The sequence below is a fragment of the Malus sylvestris genome, chromosome 16 (assembly GCF_916048215.2).
Source record: "Malus sylvestris chromosome 16, drMalSylv7.2, whole genome shotgun sequence".
Taxonomy (NCBI): domain Eukaryota; kingdom Viridiplantae; phylum Streptophyta; class Magnoliopsida; order Rosales; family Rosaceae; genus Malus; species Malus sylvestris.
Genome location: NC_062275.1, coordinates 3182311 through 3206638, shown reverse-complemented (window position 1 = coordinate 3206638; position 24328 = coordinate 3182311). Strand labels below are relative to the sequence as shown.

Sequence of the window (24328 nt, the reverse complement as noted above, 5' to 3'; positions counted from 1 at the left end):
TTGGCATTTTCTTTGTTGTGGCTCAGATTCCGCAACAATCAAGTTAACAAATTTTTTTTTTTCAATTAGCTTGACGAAATGGAATAAGCTTAAGCTACAATTAATTAGCTTAAGCCAAAAACGTTTTCATTAGATTTCCGATTTGTAGTGGTTGATGGGATTCCTGAGCTTCTGGCATCGAGGGGAAGTTCACGCGGTGAGGGTAAGGGTGTTGCCGTGGCACGTCTTCATCGGACTCTACACGTACGGTCTGGCGGTGGCAACGGTAGAAACGGGACTTTTGGAGAAGTAGACATTCTTACAAACAAAGAGGAATGTGTCTAAACAATTTTTCTGATTTTTTACTCATCTAGTCATCTTTGTAAGAATGCAATTTAATCATTGTCAACTCCGTAAAAGTTTTCGGCAAATGAGTCACGTGTCACACAGATTGAATCAAGGGATCATGTCTTCTTATTCTTAATCAAATTTTGTTCTATTTTTTACGCATCTAGTCACGTGGTCCGTACGTGAGGTTGAATTAAAGGACAAATATGAAAAACGAAATGGGAAAACTGTGATCACTCAACTTAGTAATGATTCCATGAGTAATTTCGTCGGAAGTTGTGGCCGAGATAGGTGCACAATTTTTGACCAAACAGATGCCATTGCCACCTGCTACTTCCCACCTCCCTTTCCCCGACCCTAAAACCCTCCCCCTCTCTCTCTGCAATTACAAATTTCGGCATTTCTCACGTTCCCAGTTCCCACCGTAAATCCAAAACCCTAATTCCCAAATATCGTTCAACTAAAAAGCAATCAATAATCATGTGCTCATCTTGTGCGCCACCTTCTTCCTCCCTTTTCCTTCCCACATACACTTCCTTCCTCCTACGACGCCGCACTCTCTCCCCGAACTTAATTCTCCTGAAACCCAAATCCACAAGTCCCAGACCGCGCTTCTCTGCTTCGCTCGCCCAGCGAAACCTCGACATTTCATGGTTCCCCTCGGACCAATCCGCCAACGGCGACTATGGCGGTTGGGCAATCGTCGATTCTCCGGTTCCCCGTAAAAACCCAGGTCTTGATTACTCGTAAATTTAATTACTTTCGTAAAATTGCACATAAAGATTGAGACTCTTGTTTTAATTTGTTGGGTTGTTGCAGGGTTGCCTAAATTTGTAATTGGGGGCATTGGGGCTTCACTGGCGGTAGTAGTCGCCGCCATTGCTTACTTCTCGCTGCCTAAGAAAGGTCTGCGTTTCCATGTATTGGTTCTTTGGATGAGTTACTAGTGATATTAAGTTCCCATTTAGTGAATTATTGTTCAATCAGGTTAATTTGGTTACTTGATGTTGGGGTAACAGCTCTAGTAGTTTTGAATGATCAGGCATTTGCTAAATTGTGTGTTGGGCATACTACATTGCTTTCCTTTTGTAGGTTTTAAGTTTCAAATTACGAGTCCGTTGCATGCTTTTCACGGGATCTTGAGTCGGGACTCTGATACTGAAACTGCAAACCAAGGAGCATTGGATGAGGATGCCACGGTCCCTGAGGCAAGTCCACAGACTGTTCCTATAGCTGATAGCGGAAATGTTACTTCAGGTACATCAAATTGAACGTTTCTTTAACAATTCAACTTCCTTTTCAATATCTGAATTATCTTTATATTAATGAATTCCGGGAGATTTTCTTGTCTTTTGTCTAATTCAGCATCCATGAAGAAGCTTGAACGCATTATAATCCCAGTTGCTGTGGATTCTACTCAACAGGAAGCTCTGGCAGTTTTGAAGAAATTGAAGGTGTGCTTCTTTATTGAGCGCTGTCAAGTCTGTACTGAGTCTCTCTGCTTTTTCTTCTTAGCTTTTGTCCATTTCAATGCCTAAGTGCATCTAAGTAGGGCCTTTAAGGTGCTGATATTTCTTAGTCTTGTCTGCATTTTCGAAGTAATGACCAAGGAACAGAAGCTTAAAAACCAAAACGGTGCTGAGATATGAGTGGCATAGTCACTAATAACAAGTTTATTGGAACAGTGTTTAAATAATAATTTTGAATACCCATGGAACTTACAATTGTTATTTGTAAAGGAGGATTATTTTACTTTTCACTATCAGTGACGTTTTTACGTTCTTGAAATTTTGGACCTGCGACAATTTCTTGTCCTTAATGTTCTATATCACTGAGGCTATGGGTTGAGTTCTGAGCATGATTTTGTCAACTGTAATTAAGGTACACAGATTATTGATGATGATGTCAAGGCTGATGAATTGTGTACTAGAAGGGAATATGCAAGATGGCTAGTTCAATTAAGCTCATCACTGGAAAGGTAGTAATTTATACATACACTCCTTGAAATATATTTTATTTTTTTTGATGAGATCTTTAGGGTGGTCTTTCCTTAGATATTTTTTATTTACTTTGTAGGAATGCAAAGCACCGGCTTGTCCCATCAGTTTCACTTGCTGGATCCATAGTTTCTGCATTTGATGATGTGGATATCGAAGACCCAGATTTTAGGTCCATTCAAGGTAAGGATTGATTCATTTACCTGCAATTGATAGGTCTTTGTTCTTTAGAGATTGAAGTTTGAAACTTTGCTTCTGCATCGTGTCCGTAAGCCCTGGCGGAGGCTGGTGTCATTCCTAGCAAGTTATCACAGAAGAGCTCCAGTAATGATGGTCTAAATGGCCATGGAAACATCAATTTTTCACCTGAGAGGTAGAAAATATGCTTGATTTTTGTTTAATATCTTGAGTTTCCTTTTATAATGTATATTCAAACAGTACATTGTGCTGCAGGTTTATCTCTCGACAAGATCTAATTGATTGGAAGGCCCATTTAGAGTATGATTTTTTGCCTGGAGTAATACAGAAGGTAAAGAAGGCATCGAACATTATCATCAATGGGTGATTTTTCTGATTTTTCCCCCAAGAGTAAAGTATGCCTCTTCATAGGTTTTAAAACCTGACTTATTTACAGTCCAGATATCAACCACAGCAACAGTAGGTTTTATGGATGTGAAAGAGATCAGTTCAGATGCACCAGCAGGACTATATGCAGACATGCTGACAGAGGAAAATAGCATACTCAGAAAAGTTTTTGGTATTTCCCAGTTTCTTTGTCTATAAATTAATTTAACAATTTCAAGCATGCACACAACGCGCACGAGTAAAGAAATATGCATAAAATTAAACACGCATATATCATGTGTTCGAGTTGTTATTTGTACATTTTGGTGAGCTTTAACTACTGCTGTCATTTGAAGTACAATCTAGGGAAGTTAGGTTGCTTTGGTCTTTAAAGGTAGAAGAAAAGCAAGTGTGAGGATTTGATAAAAGGCACTAAACTGAGAGAAGGAAGATCTGTTAGATGCTATCAAACTTGATGAATTACTTATGTTTACCTTTGAAAACTAACAGGCAGATATATAGGATCACATGAATGTTTATGTTTCTCTGTATGTACGAGGTCTATTCTAAGAACCCCATGTCGTATTATCTTGCAGGACAGTGCAAGCGGCTTCAGCCAAACAAACCTTCAACAAAAGCACAAGCAGCAGTGGCATTGACAAGTGGCAGGATCGCGGAATCAATTTCTTGTGAATTGTTGAGAATAAAGGCTGAAAATTCTGCAAGGAAGGCTGAGATGGAAGTTATCATGTCCGAATTGCTTGATAGGGAAGAGATACAAAAGTTTTGGGATGAGAAAAGGAATGCAGAGAAAACCCGTGGTCTTGAGGTGGAGAAGGCTTATCTTGCTGCCCTTAGTGATTTGGAACAGGAGAAGATTATCCAAGAAAAGAATTTTTCCGAGATTTTAAAGGAGAAGGCAGCTATGGACTGCCAGAGGCAATTACTTCTCAGTCTCAAGGAAGAGGTCAACGAGATGTCCGAAAAGCTTGCATCTGAGAGGTCAACTTATGTTGCTGAGAATTGTGATTTGCAGAATACGCTCAACGATTTAGAGACAAAGCAGGAAAGTATGCTTGATAGGAAATCTATACTTGAAGCTGAGATAGAAGCTATTCGGATCCTTAGGTATCACTCATCTCTGCAGCTATTCATAATAATGCATGGACACATATTTTACTTGAGAGCGTGTTAAAATGTAGTCATAATTAGGAACATTTCAAGCTTAGGTTTAGTTATTTTTTTCTTTCTAAAGCACGTTCTGCATCTAGTAGCTTCAACTTTTCTGTAACATACAACAGGAAATTGTTATGAAGCTTCATCAAAAACCGAAAACTTTAATCATGGCATGGATATACGATATACAATTCCTCATAATTTTACAAAATGATGCAGGTCGTGGGTGGAGGATGAAGCGAGAAGAAGCCAAGCTCGTGCCAAGGTACTTGAGGAGGTAGGACGAAGGTGGAAATGGGATGACCAGGCCCCTTGACGGGATGTAGAGATATTTAATCCTCCTTTTTTTTTTTTTTAAGATCACGAGTTGAGCAATCTGAATGCCATTGGCATGAGCAATCTGAATGATTTGTCCATCATGTGTATCCAGAAAAATCAATCAGGAAAATAATGTGATATTTATTATGGCAGTTGTGCTTTTGAGTAACGCAGTTGAAATGTGATATCTGAAGCTTTTGGTGATGTTTCATAAAACTCTTTGAAGTGTAAAGTTTTTGACCAAACAATCAATCCCAATATGCCATAATCTCTCACGGATTTGTTGGCGCTGCGTCTTATTTCTTGGCCATAACGAGTTATGATAGAATACGTCTTATTTATCTTGACGTAATTGGATGGAATGACTATCGCAATTTCAAAAATATTTATGATTTTTAGTATTTTATCAATGGCTTCTCTTGCATTACCCGGCATGAGCGGTTTTGCCGCCGAATTGTTAGTTTTTTTTGGAATACTTACTAGTCAAAAATATCTTTTATTGACAATAATATTAACTACTTTCGGATGGGAGAGATTTGAGATGTCACTTGTTGTACATAATTATGTGTTTAATTTTCATACCGCACGACACGATGACATAGAATTGGCAATGAGACAAAGATTCATTCAGAGAAAATCGCATCGTTCACCACTACAAGAAATGACTTTTTAGCCAAAGTAGTCATTAAAATTGACATAACTCTTTACTTTGATTCTTAGGCTTTAAAATGGATAGAAGTAGTTCCTGTGTTTGTTCACCGTCAACTATTTGGATCATTTCGTGAAATGTTTTCGTTGAATTAAATATATTTTTGTCAAATCAACCCCTCAACTTCCATGAAAACTGCTCTCAATTCAACAGAGATTTTTCACGGAATGAGCAAAATAATTGTTGGTAAACAAACTCGCAAAATAATTGTTGGTAGACAAACTCATGACTGCTCCTATCGATTTTAAATCTCAAAAACTACAGTAAGAAGTTATACCAATATCAGGGATAGGGATGGGCAACGGTTATGGCGGACAGGTAACTGCAGTTATTTATCCATAACTGTTTATTCTCATACCCGCATAACCGTTTACCCGTTGGGTAATTGTCCAAATGGTTAACCATACTTATAACCGTGTACCCATTTAACCGTAACAATTTAGTACTCGTTTACCCACTTATCATTTTTAAACCCGTTTATCCTTTATTTTTTTACCATTTACTCCTTTTTCACACGTCTACGTGTTTTTTTAACAACTTGAAAATTAAAAAAGAAAAATTTGTCATACTTTTATTTTTCTAACAATTAAACACCGTTATAGGTACATTCATTATACATTTATGCATTTTAATTTTTTAAGTCCGTATACCATTCCAATAATTGAAATAATAATTTACAGACGATATTTTTAACTGTTAGCAATGAAGGTAATATAAAATTTGCTAAGTATTCTTGGGTTACAAAAACTGTTAAAAGACAATATTCTTGAGTTATTTGACTCGGAAAGTGAAATATTAACATAATATATATAATGGACTATGAAATTTAAAGTGGTTAAGGAAAACTATATTATATTAGCTATAGAAATCATGCACTATAGTCAATAGTATTGATCTAAGTTTTGTCCGATAGGGAACATGGTTTGTGTTAATTTTACATATATAAAATAAATAGGTAAATGGTTACCCGTTTATAACTGCGGTTAATACCCATAACCGCTCATTTAAATTTCGTGGGTAAACAGTTATACCCATAACCGTAACAGTGAAATTTAAATGGACGGGTAACCGCGGTTACCTATAACCGATGGGTATTTGCCCATCCCTAATCAGGGACAATTTGGCTAAAAAGCCAAAAAAAAAATCACATCCGAGATGGGGTAAAAGGGTAACTTCATATGCGTCGCGGTCAAAATTCAGTCGGCCGTTTTCTGTGACAAAAGTAGGAACGCAAGGCGGTGAAAAAGTTATGCCCGCTCGGTTGTTTACTTCCTCCCGTTTACTGCACTTGCTCTGTCTCTCCGGTCAAAAATCCCAGCTCCGGCCACAAGCAGCTGTATTTTCGCCCGCTGTTAGAGTCTCTCAGAAGCCCGGATGGTATGCATTTTCACCCACCTCCAAATTTACCTACTTTTTCCTTTTCATCTTGTTTCTTATCTACTGGATAATCCGAAAGTGACCACAGTTTGTTTCATCTGGTGAAAACGCATCTCGTAGTTGTACTTTGTGAAATTTTCCTGTATGCACCGGAGTTTTTGGCCGTTAAATTCTCGTCATTGATCCATTGACGAATATTAAACGGCCAAAAATCCTGGTGCATAGAAATACACCGGAGCATGGTAGAATTGTCGAGTATGTTGCAGTTTCCTCTTCTCTGAGGGCCAGCATATGGAGAAACTCGAGCCCCAAAAACCCATGTTTAGATAATGGGAATTTGGCTTCTGCTGTGGGTTGTGGAGCCCACATGATTTATAACCCAGAAAACGATTTTCCTTGTAATCTTCCATGGGGCTCAGAAGCACTTCTAACGTTTTCTGTCAAACGCAGTCAGAAGAAATGTTTTTAGCCTTTTCAGAAGCAAATCCCGAACATTCCACTAAAAGAGTAGAATTTTACGCTATGTGAACATACTTATTGGTAAAAATCATGTCTTGCATGCTCAACCCATCATATGCAACACTTGCTTACCGATTACACACAAAACCAACCACAAAGATACGAGCTTTTAGGGAAATGCCAAAAAGGGAAGCAAGTGGGTTTGCAGGTCAATCACCCCCAAAAGTTGGGTTTGTTTTGCTTTGTGTTAAGCTACCTCTGAGAATTAAAATTTCAGTCAAACAAAACATTGCTTACTTGAAATATCCTTTGATTTGGGATTCCATTTATCAATGTTTGATTTCTGCAGATACCAAGTTTGTCAAATGGATCAGAGGGCAATGATTGGCCATATTTTGTCTTTCGAGCTTCAGATAAATCTAAAGCTTGATTCATTGGGCATTTGAGACAATACGACCATTTTCATAAGGATTCGACGTGATCATGGAGTGCCGGCTGTCGACTACCTGACGCACTCCCCCTCCTCCTTTATCCGGGCTTGGGACCGGCCATTTGAGACAATACGACCACCCAAATAAAAATGGTATCTTGATATTACCTAAAACAAGTAAGGAATGCATGTAACTGCAGTTAAAATTTACATTTTCTAACTTTTCAGCTTTGGTTTTTGGCTTGTTTAACTGCTAACGTTCCTTAAAATCTTTACAGTGACATGTTTGGACCCACCAAATTGTGAACTTTCAATCCTTTTGGAGAAGATTGGCCACTAGTTATTGGTGGTTGCTGTAGCTCTTAGCATTAAGAGTTGTGCTGGATTGTTTACTTATCTGGAACTTCCCGGCCCAAGCAAGCGTTCTTTTATGTTTGGTCTACAAACCTCAGAAGGTGATAGCTGATGGTGTCAGCAATGTTTATACTTCATAATTAGATTTGGCTACTAATATACTTATATATGCGAACGGTCTGGGATGTGTGCAGTTGGATATGTATATAGGAAAGGGATTGTTTTCTTAATCTCTCTTGGGAATTACAGATTCTGTGTGTTGGGGGAGAAGCCGGCAGTTTGGTGTTTTGGAAGTTGGTTATCTTTATAGATGAGTGAGAGCTTGAGCTTTCCACATTTGCAATACCTTCATGATAGTCAGGTTAAGCCTCCTGGTTGCTGCTACCATTGCAGCGATTGCAGCAAGGCAGCACAGCATAAAAAACTCTGGTTCATCAACCTCAACAGGCAGGCATTCAGGTATTCATCTCTATGAGTTCCATAAATGTCACTTCTTTATTAAATTTTTTGGAAAAACAAATTATATTATGTAAATATTGTTTGCAACTGAGCCATATTTAGTAAATATTGTTTTGAAGACAAGTTAAGTTTTACTTCCCCTTCTTATTGCAAATTTTTAATAATCTTAATTCTTATGGTGATATTGTGACTTAGAAAATGGTGAAGCAAACAGTAACCATCAAAGCGAGAAGGAAGACGAAGAGCGACTTACATATTCTAATGATAGCCTCAGAGAAAAGCATGTATGTACATAACAAACTTTTATCAAAGTCCCATCTCTTTTGCAACATCATAACATCGACAGTAAATTTTATGTTCCTTCCTTTACCTGTAGGTTTTGGAATTTGTTTTACTTTGAAAAAAAAAATCTGTTTTTAGTTAACTAAGAGTGGTACGTATTGCAGAAAGAAGAGGAGGAGGAGGAGGAGGAGGAGGAGGAGGAGGAAGACGAGGAAGAGGTTAAGTTGATTAGCAGTGTTTTTAACCGTGCTAGTGATATCTCACCTGGTGATATCCAAGATGAAGATATTTTACCTGAATTTGAAGATCTTTTATCTGGGGAGATTGAAATCCCATTACTTGTTAACAAAACAGATACAAAAGAGAAGGACATATATGAAACTGAGATGGCAAACAATGCAAGTGAGCTGGAACATTTGCGTAATCTGGTAAAGGAATTGGAGGAAAGAGAAGTAAAGCTTGAAGGTGAATTACTTGAGTACTATGGATTGAAGGAACAAGAATCAGACGTTGATGAATTACAACGACAACTCAAGATTAAGACAGTGGAGATTGGCATGCTCAATATTACTATTAACTCTCTGCAGGCGGAGAGGAAGAAGCTTCAAGAAGAGCTTACACAGGGAGCTTCCGCCAAGAAGGAGCTAGAGGCAGCTCGGTACAAAATCAAGGAATTGCAGAGGCAGATTCAGCTTGATGCTAACCAGACAAAAGGCCAGTTACTGTTGCTCAAACAACAAGTAACTAATTTACAGGCAAAAGAAGAAGAAGCGGTGAAAAAAGATGCTGAAATTGAAAAGAAGCTGAACGCTGTGAATCAATTAGAGGTGGAAGTCATGGAGCTTAAGAGAAAGAACAAAGAACTTCAAATCGAAAAGAGAGAACTAATCATCAAGTTGGATGCTGCTGAAGCAAGAGTAGCAACGCTCTCCAACATGACGGAGGTTAGTCTTACTGCTTTCTTGCATTGCATTATGTGCACGTCTTTCTTTTCTCTTTTTGTGTGTGTGTGTGTGTGTGTGTGTGTGTGGGACAAAGAGAGAAGATTTAAAACATTGGCATGTAAGTTTCTCGTTTTTTTCTTGACCAGATATATAGTTTTTCTTCTAGCTTCGGCTATTTTGGTTTAGGCTGTAGCCCCTGACTGTTACGGGTTGATACTGATAATTGAGACTAGAATGATACTTGAGACTAGAACCTAGAGATGCAAAAATTGAATGATTTCTTTGTTTATCGAAAATAATTCAGCAAGCTGGTGGAAAACGCACAGGCTGTTTAACAAGTATTATGAACGAAACAATAGTTACACTAGTTTTTCTGACGCTTTCTTCAGACTGAAATGGTTGCTAATGTAAGAGAGGAGGTCAATAATTTAAAGCATGCGAATGAGGACCTATCAAGGCAAGTGGAAGGTCTTCAGATGAACAGGTTCAGTGAAGTTGAAGAGCTAGTGTACCTTCGTTGGGTGAACGCATGCTTGAGGTATGAGCTCCGGAACTATCAGACACCTCAAGGAAAGGTATCAGCTCGTGATCTAAACAAGAATCTGAGCCCCAAATCGCAGGAGAAGGCCAAACAACTGATGTTGGAGTACGCAGGATCAGAACGTGGGCAAGGGGATACAGATCTTGAGAGCAACTTCTCTCATCCATCCTCCCCTGGAAGTGAGGATTTTGACAATGTTTCTATTGATAGTTCTACGAGTCGATATAGTAGTCTCAGCAAGAAACCTAGTATAATGCAAAAGCTGAAAAGGTGGGGAAAAAGCAAAGATGATTCTAGCGTTCTTTCATCACCAGCTAGATCTCTCTCTGGAGGCTCTCCAAGCAGACCAAGTATGAGCGTTCGACCAAGGGGCCCACTGGAATCCTTGATGATAAGGAATGCAAGTGATGGTGTGGCCATCACTACATTTGGGAAGGTGGATCCGGAACTTAATGACTCCCCTCAAACTCCCACTCTTCCGAACATTAGAACACAGATATCTTCAAGCGACTCACCTAATTCTGTGGCAGCATCTTTCCAGTTGATGTCAAAGTCAGTTGAAGGAGTTCTAGATGAGAAGTATCCTGCTTACAAAGACCGGCATAAGTTGGCCTTAGAGAGAGAGAAGCAAATTAAGGAAAGGGCAGAGCAAGCAAGAGTAGAGAAGTTTGGTGACAAATCAAGTGTAAATTTGAGCTACGAGCCTAGACCCAAGGCTGAAAAGGAGAGATCAGTAGCTTTACCACCAAAACTTGCCCATATCAAGGAGAAGGCAGTTATTTCCAGCGATTCAAGCAACCAAACTAATGATGGTAACGCTGTTGATCCTCAATCAATAACCAAGATGAAACTTGCCCAAATTGAGAAGAGGCCTCCTAGGGTACCTCGCCCGCCTCCTAAAGCATCTGGAGGTACCCCTGTTGGTATAACTTCCGGTCTGCCAAGTGGAGTACCACCTACTCCACCTGGTGGCCCACCACCACCACCACCACCACCTGGTGGACCACCTCGTCCACCGCCTCCGCCAGGAAGCCTGCCTAAGGGGGGAAGCAGTGGTGATAAAGTACACCGTGCGCCTGAGCTGGTTGAATTCTATCAGTCATTGATGAAACGTGAAGCCAAGAAGGATACATCGTCTTTAATATCTTCATCATCTAATGTATCTGATGCGAGGAGCAATATGATTGGGGAGATTGAGAACAAATCATCATTCCTTTTAGCTGTGAGTAGAACTTTGTTTTGTATTTCATTTATCTTGTTATATGAGGCATGAACTATGGGGCCCAGTACCCAAATGTTTCAAAGATTGAAATTTTATGTGTTGGATACAGGTGAAAGCTGATGTAGAAGCTCAAGGTGATTTTGTCATGTCGTTGGCAGCTGAAGTTCGAGCAGCTTCCTTCACAAACATAGAAGATCTTGTAGCATTTGTGAACTGGCTAGATGAAGAGCTCTCCTTTTTGGTATGCCATTACATATCCACCGGATCATATATTGCACTCAAAGGTTCCTCAGATGGCTAGCAGACTCAACTGCTAAACCATTAAATCTGAACTCCTTTTGTATTGCATTCTTTTTGATATTGTATACTCACAAACCCTCCTACCAGACTCACTTAGCTACCTCTTGCTGCCCTTGGTAGGTTGACGAAAGGGCTGTCCTCAAGCACTTTGATTGGCCTGAAGGAAAAGTGGATGCACTAAGAGAAGCAGCTTTTGAGTACCAAGACTTGATGAAATTGGAGAAACGAGTCTCCACTTTTGTTGATGATCCCAAACTCCCATGTGAAGCTGCTCTGAAGAAGATGTATTCGTTGCTTGAGAGGTACGAACTTTGTTTTCATGCATTGAAGTGCTGGTTAGAGGAAATGCTTTTTCGAATTTTTTCTTTATTCTCAAGTGTTCTGTTAATATGCTTCCAGGGTGGAACAGAGTGTATATGCTCTCTTGCGTACAAGGGACATGGCTATTTCTCGGTGCAAGGAGTTTGGAATTCCAGTTGATTGGTTATTGGATTCAGGGGTTGTCGGCAAGGTATGCTTCAAAACTCAGAAAAAAACTTTACTGTGCTTAGTTGCTGTTAATATTTTGTATGATTATGTCATGCATTGTCTGGCAAAATTGAGCTCATGTAAGAGTTTTACCATTGCAGATCAAGCTCTCATCTGTGCAATTGGCAAGAAAGTACATGAAACGTGTAGCTTCGGAACTTGATGCATTGAGTGGACCTGAGAAGGAACCAAACAGAGAGTTTACACTACTTCAAGGCGTGCGTTTTGCTTTCCGAGTTCATCAGGTATAACAGATTTTTTCTCATTCTTTAGGCAAAAATAGACAGTAGAAGTAGAAATTCCCATTACTCAGAGAATTCAAATGTGAAGGATTTGAAATCTTAGATTAAAATACATAGAACTGGAATGCTAAATTGGAACTGTTTCCAGTTTGCTGGAGGATTTGATGCAGAGAGCATGAAGGCGTTCGAAGAGCTAAGGGGACGTGTCCATGGACAAACAGAAGAAACTAATCAGGAATCTTGATTTATTTGAAATTTTTTCTTTATCTGTCCTCTTGTCTCTTTTATCTGCTGTTAAATTTCATCGTTGCCGCTTAATGTCGTAAAATATCACACCAAAGATCCTCCCCTACACTGCATTTCACAGATATTTGTATGTTCAATATCACACCAAAGATGCCAAAAATGTGCGCCAAAAACCAGAAATAAAATTGTCAGCAAGAAGGTATAGTTTAGCATACTTGGTATAGCTCGACCTCTGTCTTGTCAAAACCTAGCAAGAAAAGGGTTACTGATTTTCTGGCTGCATCCAACTTTACCAGACAAGGATTGTCTGCCCTCCACTTTCGGTGCCCTTCCCGTGTTCTCCTGTTTGTGTGGTCATGGTTAAATTACATCAACATTTTATATTACTATTTATTTTTGTCTTATTATATCTATAAAAAATAAAATATAAAATGTTGACGTGACTTAACCATGATCGCACAAAACAGAAGGGCACGGGGAGGGCATCGGAAGTGGAGGGCAGACAATTCTTGTCCAACTTTACCGAGGACGTTAGGCTGCTGATGCCACTTGCTGGCAAAGAAAGCAGATTTCGAGCACTTTCACTGAAGCAAAAGCCAGGGGTGCAAAGTTTTTCTCGAGTGTTTCTCCGATTCTGTGTTTTTATGCAACCCCAATAGCTTAATGCAGCATAAACAGATGCTGGGTTGTCTGGAAGCAGCCAAATTTTCATCTACGACACACACAAGGTTTTAAAAGCGGCCTCCGTTTAGCCCTTTTTTTAATTTTAATTAAATTATTTAGTGAATAATACGTGGATGGTTCACATGAATAGTTTGTTACTATTTATGCACAGTATTTTCACTATTCATTTGTGCAAATTTTGTAAAGTGAATGGTGTTCTCTTTGCTTATAAAATGAATGAGAGGTGAAGAAGGAGGAGAGATACGAAAGAGGATAGAAGCAACATGGCTGAGAAGAGAGGAAGAATAGAGAGATAATATGGAGAGTTATTTTTGTACTCCTATTATTCCAAATTATAATGAAAGCACCACTGCTACCCTGATGACGTACTCCAGTCACACTGACTGTAGAGGAACCTCGTAAATTTTGTGTCTTGTTTCATTTATTCAACTGCACACACCGTCAATTTTACAACAATATATACATAAATAATGTCTATTTATATTGTATTGAGATACATAAGTTGTAAAATTGAATGAAATATAAATTATAAAGTACTAGAACATATTGAAAACATAAGGAACAAGCGTATAATGAATGTTCATCCAAATATTAAACAAGTCTCTTGCAATTTATTAAAACAATAAAATGCAAAATGAAGTTTTTTATTTTCTGTTTAAATGAGAGTCGCGAACTATGTGAGTCTAGGCAGGTCTAGCAGCATTTTCCTAACTTCAAACGCCTAAGGATTAATGTGGGCTGTGACTAGTCACCTAGCACCTAAGCGAGTCCCATAGGCGGAAATTTTTAGAATAATGGTCACACATACTAACAATTGCAGGATCTCATTGGATTGACAAACTGTAGTCGCAGGAAGTTGGAATGAAAATTACCTTCAACACTTGCTCCAGACTGTCCCATATTTCTGCACTCATTTTCCCATTGAGATGGGGTGTACTGCTGCTTATACTCATGGCTTCGTTCACAAGTCTTAGAACTGAAGAGCCGGCAAACCTCCCAATGCCGGTTTTCTCAGCCACGTTCCGCAGATATTTCAAGTACAACCTATGCACAGATCGTGTGATTCATGTCAATATATGATGTCTGTAAGTAAGCCCTCACATTTTACGGCCCTTTAATTATGCAAGGGTGGGGGATGGTTTTTATTATCAAACTCCTCATACAGTTCTTTCCTTTTAACTGACAAATATTCCAGTGATGTTAAGTTTTTTTTCTTTTTTCTATTGGGTTAATTAACATTTGGGAGGTAATTTTTACGTTTAGCTTTTTTATTTATGGACATCTAATTAAGAAAGTCAAACAGAATTTACGTACATAATTAAGCATGAGTGTATAAAAGACTAAAAAAAACGTCTTTGCTCCTTTGGGCACATGTATCCCACATGCACTTTTAGTTTCACCAATTTAGTGTCATGATCTTAAGAAATTCGCTCAATTAGGTGGAGCAGTTAATTTGTCTGTCAGTATATGACCATTTATTTTCATGATGTGGCACAAACAGGGCTTACTTTTTTGTTTTTTTCGAAAGGTATTTTTTTTTCCATTTTCTCCTCAAAATTCTCCGAAAAAGTGTGAATTGATTTATTTGGAGTGTATGGGAACTTTCATAAAATTTAAAGAAAATAAAAATATTTTTACTATAATAAGTGGTTTTATTACATGTCATAGCATTTCGATATTGTCGATGATCAAACCGATGTGAAATGGTCCACATGTTAACTAAAGATTTAAGGTCTAAACTAGTAGTTCACAACTTGACATCAAAATGTGCAAATATGAAGTTGATGAACACACTGAATTGGCTGTTGGAATTTGCACAAAATCATAGTCTAAAGCATCGATCTCATGCGTATAAATTGATCACCTAGCTAGCTAGCAAGGTTGCATATCTCTAGCCACAGGAGAGAAAAAGCTTGGCAATGGACTGGCGACCCTAGGCGACCTTGGTGGCAGCTCAGAAAGCTGTATCCCACATTCATCACAATATATCACACCTGAAAATTCAGGTGGCTGGCACTTTTCACCCATCAAAATTGACCTCTGCCATACCCCTCCTTCTCCAAAACCTTCTTCAACTTCAATTCCTTGCAATTTAGTTTTATAGACGAATGTAATTGCCTTGTTGCTGAGGCTGCCCGCAAGTTGCTTAGAGGCCGCCGAGGGCGGTTTATTAGTGTCACTAGTTTGTTTTCCGGGCAGTGCACAGCGGCGTGCATGGTTGGTTTTGGCGCATAGAGCTACAATGGCGGAGATCGAGACGACCAAGGCGATTGCTGTTGGATTTTTGGATCGTCGGGCCCGTTCCACTTTAATGACACCGATACTATTCTCAACTTTACTATCTGTCAAATCCGTCAGGTGTGAAATTTTACCACAAAAGGCATACTCTAATGGCACCGATACTGTCTTCAACTTTACCACCTGCCTAATTCGTTAGTTGTGGGGTTTTGCCTACGATTGTTGTTGGATTTTTGGATCGTCAGGTCCGCCCCACTCTAACGACATTGATACTATCCCCAACTTTACCACATGTCCAATCCGTCAGGTGTAGATTTTTACCACAAAAGGCCTACTCTAACGGCACCGATATTGTCCTCAACTTTACCACTTTACCACCTGCCTAATCCGTCAGGTGTGGGGGTTTTACCAATATTGTCCCCAACTTTACCACTTTGCCACCTGTCTAATCCGTCAGTCAGGTGTGGGGTTTTACCACAAAAGGCTTCGGTATTTGTTAGAGTGAGATAATCATATTTAAACCCCTTTGATCGTCTTTATGTTAAGAGTTCAGACTTGTTTCTTTCTTGGTGACAAGCTCATTGGCTTGCACGGGCCCGAACCATGGGCTCTGATACCATATTGGATTTTTGGATCGCCAGACCCATCCTAACTTTACCACATGTCCAATCCGTCAAATGTATACTTTTACCACAAAAAATCTCAATATTAATTAGAGTGAGATAATCATATTTAAAACCTTTGATTTTCTTGCACCCACCCATTGATGTGGGACTTTAAGGGTGTGTTTGGTACATGGGATGGGACGGAACAGAGTGGGACAAACACATTCCGTCCCACGCTTGGTGCGCTAAAATTATGTGGAACGCGTGTCCCACGGAACGAAAATGGGTTAGATTTTGGTTCCCCCTCCCCCCCCCGGAACAGGTTTTTCCATCCCGTGGGACACAAAATTATATTTTTTTGGACAACAATACCCCTCTTATTTTTCATTAATTACATTGTCTACCTCCTTTTCTCTCCCGTAACCTCCCTCTCTTCTACCCTCGTCTCTCTCGTAGCCCTCCTCTTCCTCCACCACAAACCCAATAACCCAACTGTTAACCCAATCCCAGCAAACCCATCCGACGACGACGACGTCACCATAGCAAACCCTCTTCTTCTCCGGGGCCGTCTAGCATCACGAACATGACCCGCATCTCGTCATCTCCGTCCGTATAAGCGAGGTGGATCTGATCTGGAACACGACCCGATTTAAAGCTAAGCTCGTTATCTGAGGTGGCGAGCAGGTGGGCGGTGCCGGGAAGGGGGTTGTGGTCCTGATCGAGGTGGTTAGGGTCGACCTCGGACTCGTTCCAGCGGAAAATCCGGAATGAGTAGTTGAATCGGAGATTGACCAGAGGGAGGGAAATGGAGCCCGACCCAGATTTCCATGTGGGGGCGGAGGAGAGGAACTTGTATCCTATAAAGTTGTCGTGGTGGGAGGAAGGGGGCGAGTAGATGCCGGGCCAGTCGCGTCGGGAGGGCGAGTCGATGTCGGACCATTGGATTAGGACGGAGTCGCCTAATTTGGAGAGAGAGGTTGGGGAGAGAGAGAGTGAAACAGTTTGGTGGGTCGGAGGGAAGAAGGTGTACAAACAAGGCTAAGTTAGTCATTTAACACGAAATCTGAACCATTCCGTCTTATGCATACCAAACATAACACGAACCTCCATTTCGTTCTGTCCCGTCTGCGTACCAAACGGTACCTAACAATTGCTAGTGGCATTGAGGCGAAGTTGTTGGCTGCAATAACCTCTGATATTGGACTAACCTGTTGTGAAATATAATTGATATTTTAAGATAATTAAAACTAAACCTGCTCCACCTTGGGTTTATATAGAGATGGGATATAGGTTTAATTATTCGGAGTTATAACGAAAAGCTTTCGGTACTATTCACTTTAACGAAAAACCACATTTTTACACTAAAAAGTCAAACATGGTACCATTCACTTTACCCTTTATTTTGTCCTTATCGTTAAAACTTAAAGTTTTAAATTTTTTTTTCATTAGTTTTCCTTTAATTATTTTGTTTGAATTAGTTGTGGCCGGTGGGAGAGAGGGGGGGGGGGGGAACTTGTTTAATTATAATTTGTATGCTTCCTCTACTATTCTCTTAATTGTGTGTTTCTGTTTTAATTATTGATTAATTTAGTTGTGGTTTATCTTCTGTAGTACATGCAGAAAACCATATAGTCTCTGTAAAGTGCTGACAATATTGTAGAGTGCTAACAATATTGTTATGTGTCAGTCTCAGGAGATGTAATTTATTAATTTGTATTGTTATTAGTTGGATCTTGTATGCTGACTTAATTAGGATTAGGTTTGCAAAACATGCATATACACGAGCATGTTTACTTACGATGAGAAAGAATATGGGGATAATGAGAATATGAAGGATTTGATATGTGATAAACAACTCTTCTTGTGCTAATCCTTACCTAGGTTTTCAGTGATAATGCTACATATGTGATCTATTTGAACTATATTTTGTAATTAAAACACATGAATGTGACTGTTGATAATTTATTCCTGTTTTAAATCATTAAAGAAGGAATTCAACTATCAACCAGCGTATCATGTGGTATACAAAATATGTTTTGAAAACATGATCTTCCTGGCATTTTCATTTTCATATATGAAATGGTATGGGATATTCAAAATTAATGTGGACCCATTTATTTCTTATTCCTTACACTATGTTTGGATGAGGGAAATAAATTTGAAATTTAGATAAAAATCAGAATTTTTAAGTTGACATACACCAATTCCCTTGTTTGGATTCATAAACGTAGAAATTTAGAATTTATGCGTGAAAAAAAAACTTGGAATTTGGGACCTCAAATTCCCAAGTTTAAATTCCATGTAAATATGTGTCATTTCCCAATTTCTATGATTGAGAGTTTAAAAATAACGAATTCCTTATTCAATTCCATTGTTCTTTTAAGTTAACCAAACAAGAAAATTCACAAATTCTAAAAAATAAAATATCGTCATTTTAATTTCTATCATTTTAAAATTTCTTAGTAAACTGTTTATTTATATGAATTTATGTGGTATTTTGTCTTATGTTCCGAACACACTAAAAAATCTCTTAATCGTTTGACAATTAAAAACTATTATAATTAGGGCAACGCTGAAAAATTAAGTTGAGAAAATAGGTAAAGAAATGCAAGCAAAATTCGGCAAACCCTTTGAATTGGTACGCCTAAGACGTGGGCGAGTGAGTTACGAGTGGGAGGCCAATATTGCATTTGCATGCATGGTTTTAATGGAAAACAATATTGCGCGACAATATTCATAAGTTGGCACATAGCATTTTAGTTGCAGCCTTGTAGGTGCGATGATTGAAAATATATACCTAGCTACAGGCTAGCACGAAAGAAGTATAATTTAATATCATATATTGCTTTTCTTATGTATCTCGAGTGTTCGAAATTTTTCTCTCTCCTTAATAATTTGTTTTAATATATAGTTTTGTCCAACCCCAAATAATAATGGCAAATAGGAGTTTTGATAGCATGAGAGAATAATTGTTCTTTTACCCCAACACATATAAAAGTGGATTCGTCAAACCATTTGATGATGAACTTAACGTCAAATTTTAATATATATCTTTAGTGGGCTCTTTAAATGATATTTTAACTTAAATTTAGGGAGAAATTGATCTTCATTTACACTCCTTACCTTTTTTTCTTTTTTGAGTGGAATATGATAGCTTTTATTTCATAAACTCAAGGGGTAACATATCTTAGTTGAGTATGTCCCGAATAGCATCGGGGTTTTGTTTTGTTTTTTTTTTTTTTTTTTGGAGAAAAAGCAATAGATTTCATTTCATAGAAAGAGAGCATTACAAAAGATGAGCAAAAGCTCAGTCCATTACAATGATAAGACATCCTCTAAGAGCACATCAACAATAAGCTCCAGAGGATATCACCTGGGGTTCCTCAAACCAAACTACATCAGAGCTAAAACTTAAACTTAACTTGGCGAAGCATTGTGCCACTCCATTACAAGAACGAGGAACATACAAAATTTAGATAGTCATAGAGAGGAACTCCAAAGGACTCCTAATATTAATTACTAGTCTGTTTTTTTAGCTAGTCGAAAATGACTCAAATATTAATTTAGATAGCCATCACTTTCAACAATACTAACTATTTTAGCTTAAGTTAAAATATTTTTTTTTAATTTTTCTTAAATTTAACAACCCATTCACTTTTTCCTCTCTTGAATCCTACAAACAATGCAATTTTATAGTTTTTAATATTTAGCAAAATTTAACTCCTTTTTCTATACTCCTAGTTATATTTAGCTAAATACTATTCGCAAAATTAAGATAGCTAGTCATTTAGCTAGCCTGTTGGAGCTCTTTTTTTTTTTTGCATAGTAGCCAAAAAAACCTCATTTAGATATACTGTTGGACCAATCATGCTCTCTTTCAAGTTAAAAGTTAATTAAAAAGAGTCAAAAGTTATCTTAGAAGCTCCTACACAAATTCTACTTTGAATCAATAAAAAAAGTTGATGAGTAATATTAAAAAGACTTTCTCAAAAGTGAGATTTTCTATGGACTCGTTCTCATCTTATTTTTTGGTATCATATTTTATAAGGTTGGCATGAAAATGAATGTAACATCTCACATCGCCCAGGTGAGTGGATCATCTATGCCTTATATGTACATACTCACCTCTAATAACACAAGGCCTTTTGGGAGCTCACTGGCTTCAGGTCCCATCAGAACTCCGAAAATAAGCGAGTTCGCGCGAGAGTAATCTCATGATTGGTGACCCACTAGGAAGTTCTCGTGTGAGTTCTCAAAAACAAAACCGTGAGGGCGTGGTCGGGGCCCAAAGCGGACAATATCATGCTACGACGGAATCGAGCCTAAGATGTGGTGGGGGATTGGGCTGGGATGTGACAATTAATGTAATCGTGAAATGACAGATAATTTTAAAAATCCCACTTTAAAAGAGCTTCCTTAGCATTTTCTCAAAACTGAATATATTCAGTATTCCTGACGACATTAATGTATTGTGATGAATGGGTTTATCCAAATTCCAAAAGAGGTGGTGAATTAAGTGGCACCAAACCCATCACATGTTGTCGACCTACAATACAGAGGTTAATCAATCTGCAATGCAAAGAAAGAAAAGGCTTTTACTCTAACCAACCTCATTTATTAATTAATTTATATCTTAATTTATGGTTATGAAAACGGATCAAATTTTCTGGACATATTTGTGTGTAGTTTCTTTATGGTCTCCATCATTAAATTGACATGTGTTAATAAACTTAACTCTCTTAACTTTGTTATCATGAACTTAACACGTGTGAATCAATGATAGAAATCACATAAAGACAACATACAAAATAAATATAGAAGATTTGATCTCATAGAAAAGCTAGTAAAAAATCTTCTCAAAGTCTGCCGTGCCGTCACAGCTACTCATGTTTCCTTGCAATCGATCATTTACCAAAAATTGTAATAACGTTTATATAGATATCATAGTAATCATGCCCTGGAACCTAACAGTTGGAGTATTAATTAATTCTTCTTTTTCATTACGAAAACAATTATAGTGTCTATAGATTTTTCAATATCCTGAGAATACGGCTAACACATCATGTCATAATACAAGTGATTTGATACTTTAAGAAAAAATTTCAATCATTTATATTATGACCAATAATATTATTTTTACCATATTTTTGTACTACAATTGCATACCATCTTAGGTGACATCTGATGTGAACAGCCACATCATTTAAATTAATTAGCATTTAATTTCAAAATGTTAATCAATAATTAATAAAAATATTGTTAATTAAATGATGATTGTGGTATACGAGAAGTCTCATTCTTCCACCTAAGATTATTTAAGTGTTTTAATTAATAAAAAGATTGAAATTAAATGATGTAGCTTGTCCAGCTCATCTGCCACCTAAGATAGTATAGAAATATGATATAAAATTGATGTAAAAATAACATTTTTCAGATCGTGTTACGAACACAATGAAAAACTCTCTAAAATGTTGACCATCTGCCATCCCTTCATACAACACCCCTAAAAAACTAGATGGATATATTTTTTAAAAATTGCATAAAAAATCTATAAATTTTTAGGTACTATAATTTAAATAAAATAATAACATCACTTGACCATATCACCAAAAAAATTACTTCTCAAACTCCTAGATGATGTTTTTATCAACAAGAAAAGAAAAAAAATTAAAAGAGTTGGAATAACATCATTATGTAGGTGATAATAAACGCTCTAATAACATTAATATACATATATTTTTTTTCTCTATTTATCTTTTCTTCACTTCATGCGAAGTACTTGATCACCTGAGAAATGAATGCTGAGATGATCAATGGTGCAAAGGGTTTGGACCGGTGGGAACACGTCGCTTTTCAACACCGTAACGTGGATCAATCTCCGTCGGATCATCGCTCGGGGCCTTCGATAGTGCTTGCATGTGATGGTGATCATCCGGTGAAGTTTTTGATGACCTTTGGCGTTGTTGGTGAGGATGTACAAATGAAGTGAAGTCAATTTTGCTTGCCAACACTTTTCTGCTGATCGTAATAGGGCGACGCTGATCATGATGAGAAAACGATGACAACGAATAAGACCTTATGCTTTGTTTGTGAATATTAATGGTGGAAATCTTGGAGTAGTTGTGGAAATATTCATGAAACAAGATCAAGAAGATGAGAGAGAGGCAAAGAAAGGTGGAAAGGAGAAGATGATGAGAAATTCTCAAGGGCATGGTGGAATAAGAGGAGGAGATAGAGGAGAAGGGTGAGAAGGGGAAGCATGGATCAGTTAAATGAGGAGGAACCCAATAGAGATAAAGATTTCCCAATTTTTCTTGACAGCTTAGGTTGATCAAATTTAATCTGCTAAAGAGAGAGAGAGAGAGAGAGAGATATATATATATATATATATATATATATATGTAGGAGATGAGAGAGAGAAAAATAAAATTTATGTACTTGAAACATATATTATGTGGTATATCATTTCACATGTTATAATATGAGTAAATAATATAATTAACATGTTCAACTTCTGAGGTATATTAAAAAAAAATTTCGCACATGTTTATTTAATAGAATAATATATCATGTAACAGTGTTTCGGTTACACAAAAAATTTCTAGAAAATTATTGAGTCTGATTCTAAAAGTGCAGTGGATATACTTGGTGAGTTAGCTTGTGATCCTCTGCACCTTCTCTTTAACTTGGTAGCTTCTTGTAATCTTTAATGTGGTGGCAGAAGTAGAATTCAACACACTTATAAGGAAGAAAACTATGTTGCGGATAAATTAGCAGGAATTGGTCCTTCTTTGGAGTATGACTCATATTTTTGTGGCTCCTCACAATAGTGTTGTTAGATTAGTTCAGAAAGATTTATGGGAGGTCGCTAGAGGCAGATTTATTTAGTTGTTTTTATATTTAGGCTTTCCTGTGTGACAAAAAAAAAAAGTGTGTTTGAAAATGCTGGTGCTCCTGCCTTTCATGTGAAACTTGCCACTTTTTATGCTAATAAAGAAAAGGAGAGGGCTCGCCTGGCGGTAGACCCTTTTCCCAAATAAAGTTCCTTAGAAATAAAGGCAAAAAAAAGGTTATAATATCTATTTGTCAAACCCTAAATCATATGTTAAATTATTATTTAAGCTTAAATTTTGTTTCTAGAATATACTTGATGCATAGGCAGAATATGTCATTAGTGTGGGGATTAATGTCAACTTCTCTCAATTAATGGTTGCTAAGTAAAACTCCGTAGGTTAATTAGTTGAGTGGATTGCAACTAAGTAAAAGAGTGGGGGATATGCAATCCACATTATCTACTGTCAAAGCAATGTGGGATCTACTGTTTAGAAAAAGTGAGGGACAAAACAATGTTTCCTGAACTGCTACAAAAAGTGGGACGTGGAAAAGGCAATACTTTACAAATTTTGATCTGATTTTTTCATATACCAAAAAGAGTTTGGTACTGCCCTGCTTAATTAACAAATAACGAGTTTTGAGTCGTCAGGACAGTGGTACACTTTCCATCCACAGATGACTGTCTTGAATTAATTCTTTTTTCTTTCTTCTGCTACCTCAAAAGAGGAAATTTCATGTTCAAAATCAAGATGAAGTAGTCCAAACCTCAGAAAGAGCGGAAAGTAAGTGATTTGTTGGTTAAATGTGCTCTATAAATTTTTTATAACAACACAATTAAAAAATAAATAAAAAATAAAAAACTTTAAACTCTATACTCTATACTTTAGAAATAATTCGCTAATTAAATAATCATATGTGAGGCCGCGATGAGGATAGTTTAGGGATGGTAACATTTAGTTTGTGAATTTGTGATTGAACATAAAAAATTACATTTAAAATAAATTGAACCCATGATTGACAGACACAACTTTTCATTGATTTTGACTGTTTATATAAGGGATTCGCAATTATGTAAAACTATAATTTCTTATAAAAAATCATCATGGAGTTTGTTTACCCCCGGCCAACTGATTGATATGTGCATCACACTTTTAGGATTTTAGCCTAACTATAATAATTAGTTGCAGGGTGAAAAATGTTAACTATAGGCAAGGGTTTCATAGCATCTCGATATCAAAATGTCCAAATCAGTATTAACAGTAAAAAAAAGACAGTAATAATGTTTTCCAATAAAAAAAGCCAAATAAATATGATATGACATGAATTGGCAGCTCTCACCCTTGCAGCCAATATTTGTCGGCATCTCCAATTTCTTTAATTAATTATCAAATGCATTTTATTAATTTTATTATTGTTTTTTTAACATTTATTATAATAGTTTAATTTAACATATTTGGTGGAGAGCAAAACCTTGAAAGATGTCAAAGTGTCG

General features: G+C 37.4%; 2 protein-coding genes across 6 annotated transcripts; both read left to right on the top strand.

The window, feature by feature from the left end:
* The first annotated feature begins 585 nt into the window (after window positions 1-585).
* On the top strand, window positions 586-4598 carry LOC126608589 (uncharacterized). Its single transcript, XM_050276540.1, has 11 exons — window positions 586-1060; window positions 1147-1233; window positions 1420-1584; window positions 1693-1781; window positions 2217-2305; window positions 2404-2507; window positions 2598-2697; window positions 2778-2853; window positions 2964-3081; window positions 3485-4016; window positions 4284-4598. The coding sequence occupies exons 1-11, from the start codon at window positions 808-810 to the stop codon at window positions 4378-4380; spliced, it is 1710 nt and encodes a 569-aa protein (XP_050132497.1). The 5' UTR covers window positions 586-807; the 3' UTR covers window positions 4381-4598.
* A 2892-nt stretch (window positions 4599-7490) lies between these two features.
* LOC126608587 (protein CHUP1, chloroplastic-like) lies at window positions 7491-12569 on the top strand. Of its 5 annotated transcripts, none has more exons than XM_050276534.1 (11): window positions 7491-7534; window positions 7636-7812; window positions 7961-8170; window positions 8366-8454; window positions 8617-9396; window positions 9786-11159; window positions 11269-11400; window positions 11580-11761; window positions 11859-11970; window positions 12089-12232; window positions 12378-12569. In XM_050276534.1, exons 3-11 carry the CDS (start codon window positions 8062-8064, stop codon window positions 12471-12473), a joined length of 3018 nt encoding a protein of 1005 aa, XP_050132491.1. In that variant the 5' UTR covers window positions 7491-7534; window positions 7636-7812; window positions 7961-8061; the 3' UTR covers window positions 12474-12569. The 5 variants fall into 5 exon arrangements, with proteins under 5 accessions (XP_050132491.1, XP_050132490.1, XP_050132494.1 ...); XM_050276533.1 differs by having other exon boundaries at window positions 7906-8170; XM_050276537.1 differs by having other exon boundaries at window positions 7636-8170; window positions 8638-9396.
* Window positions 12570-24328: the final 11759 nt, after the last annotated feature.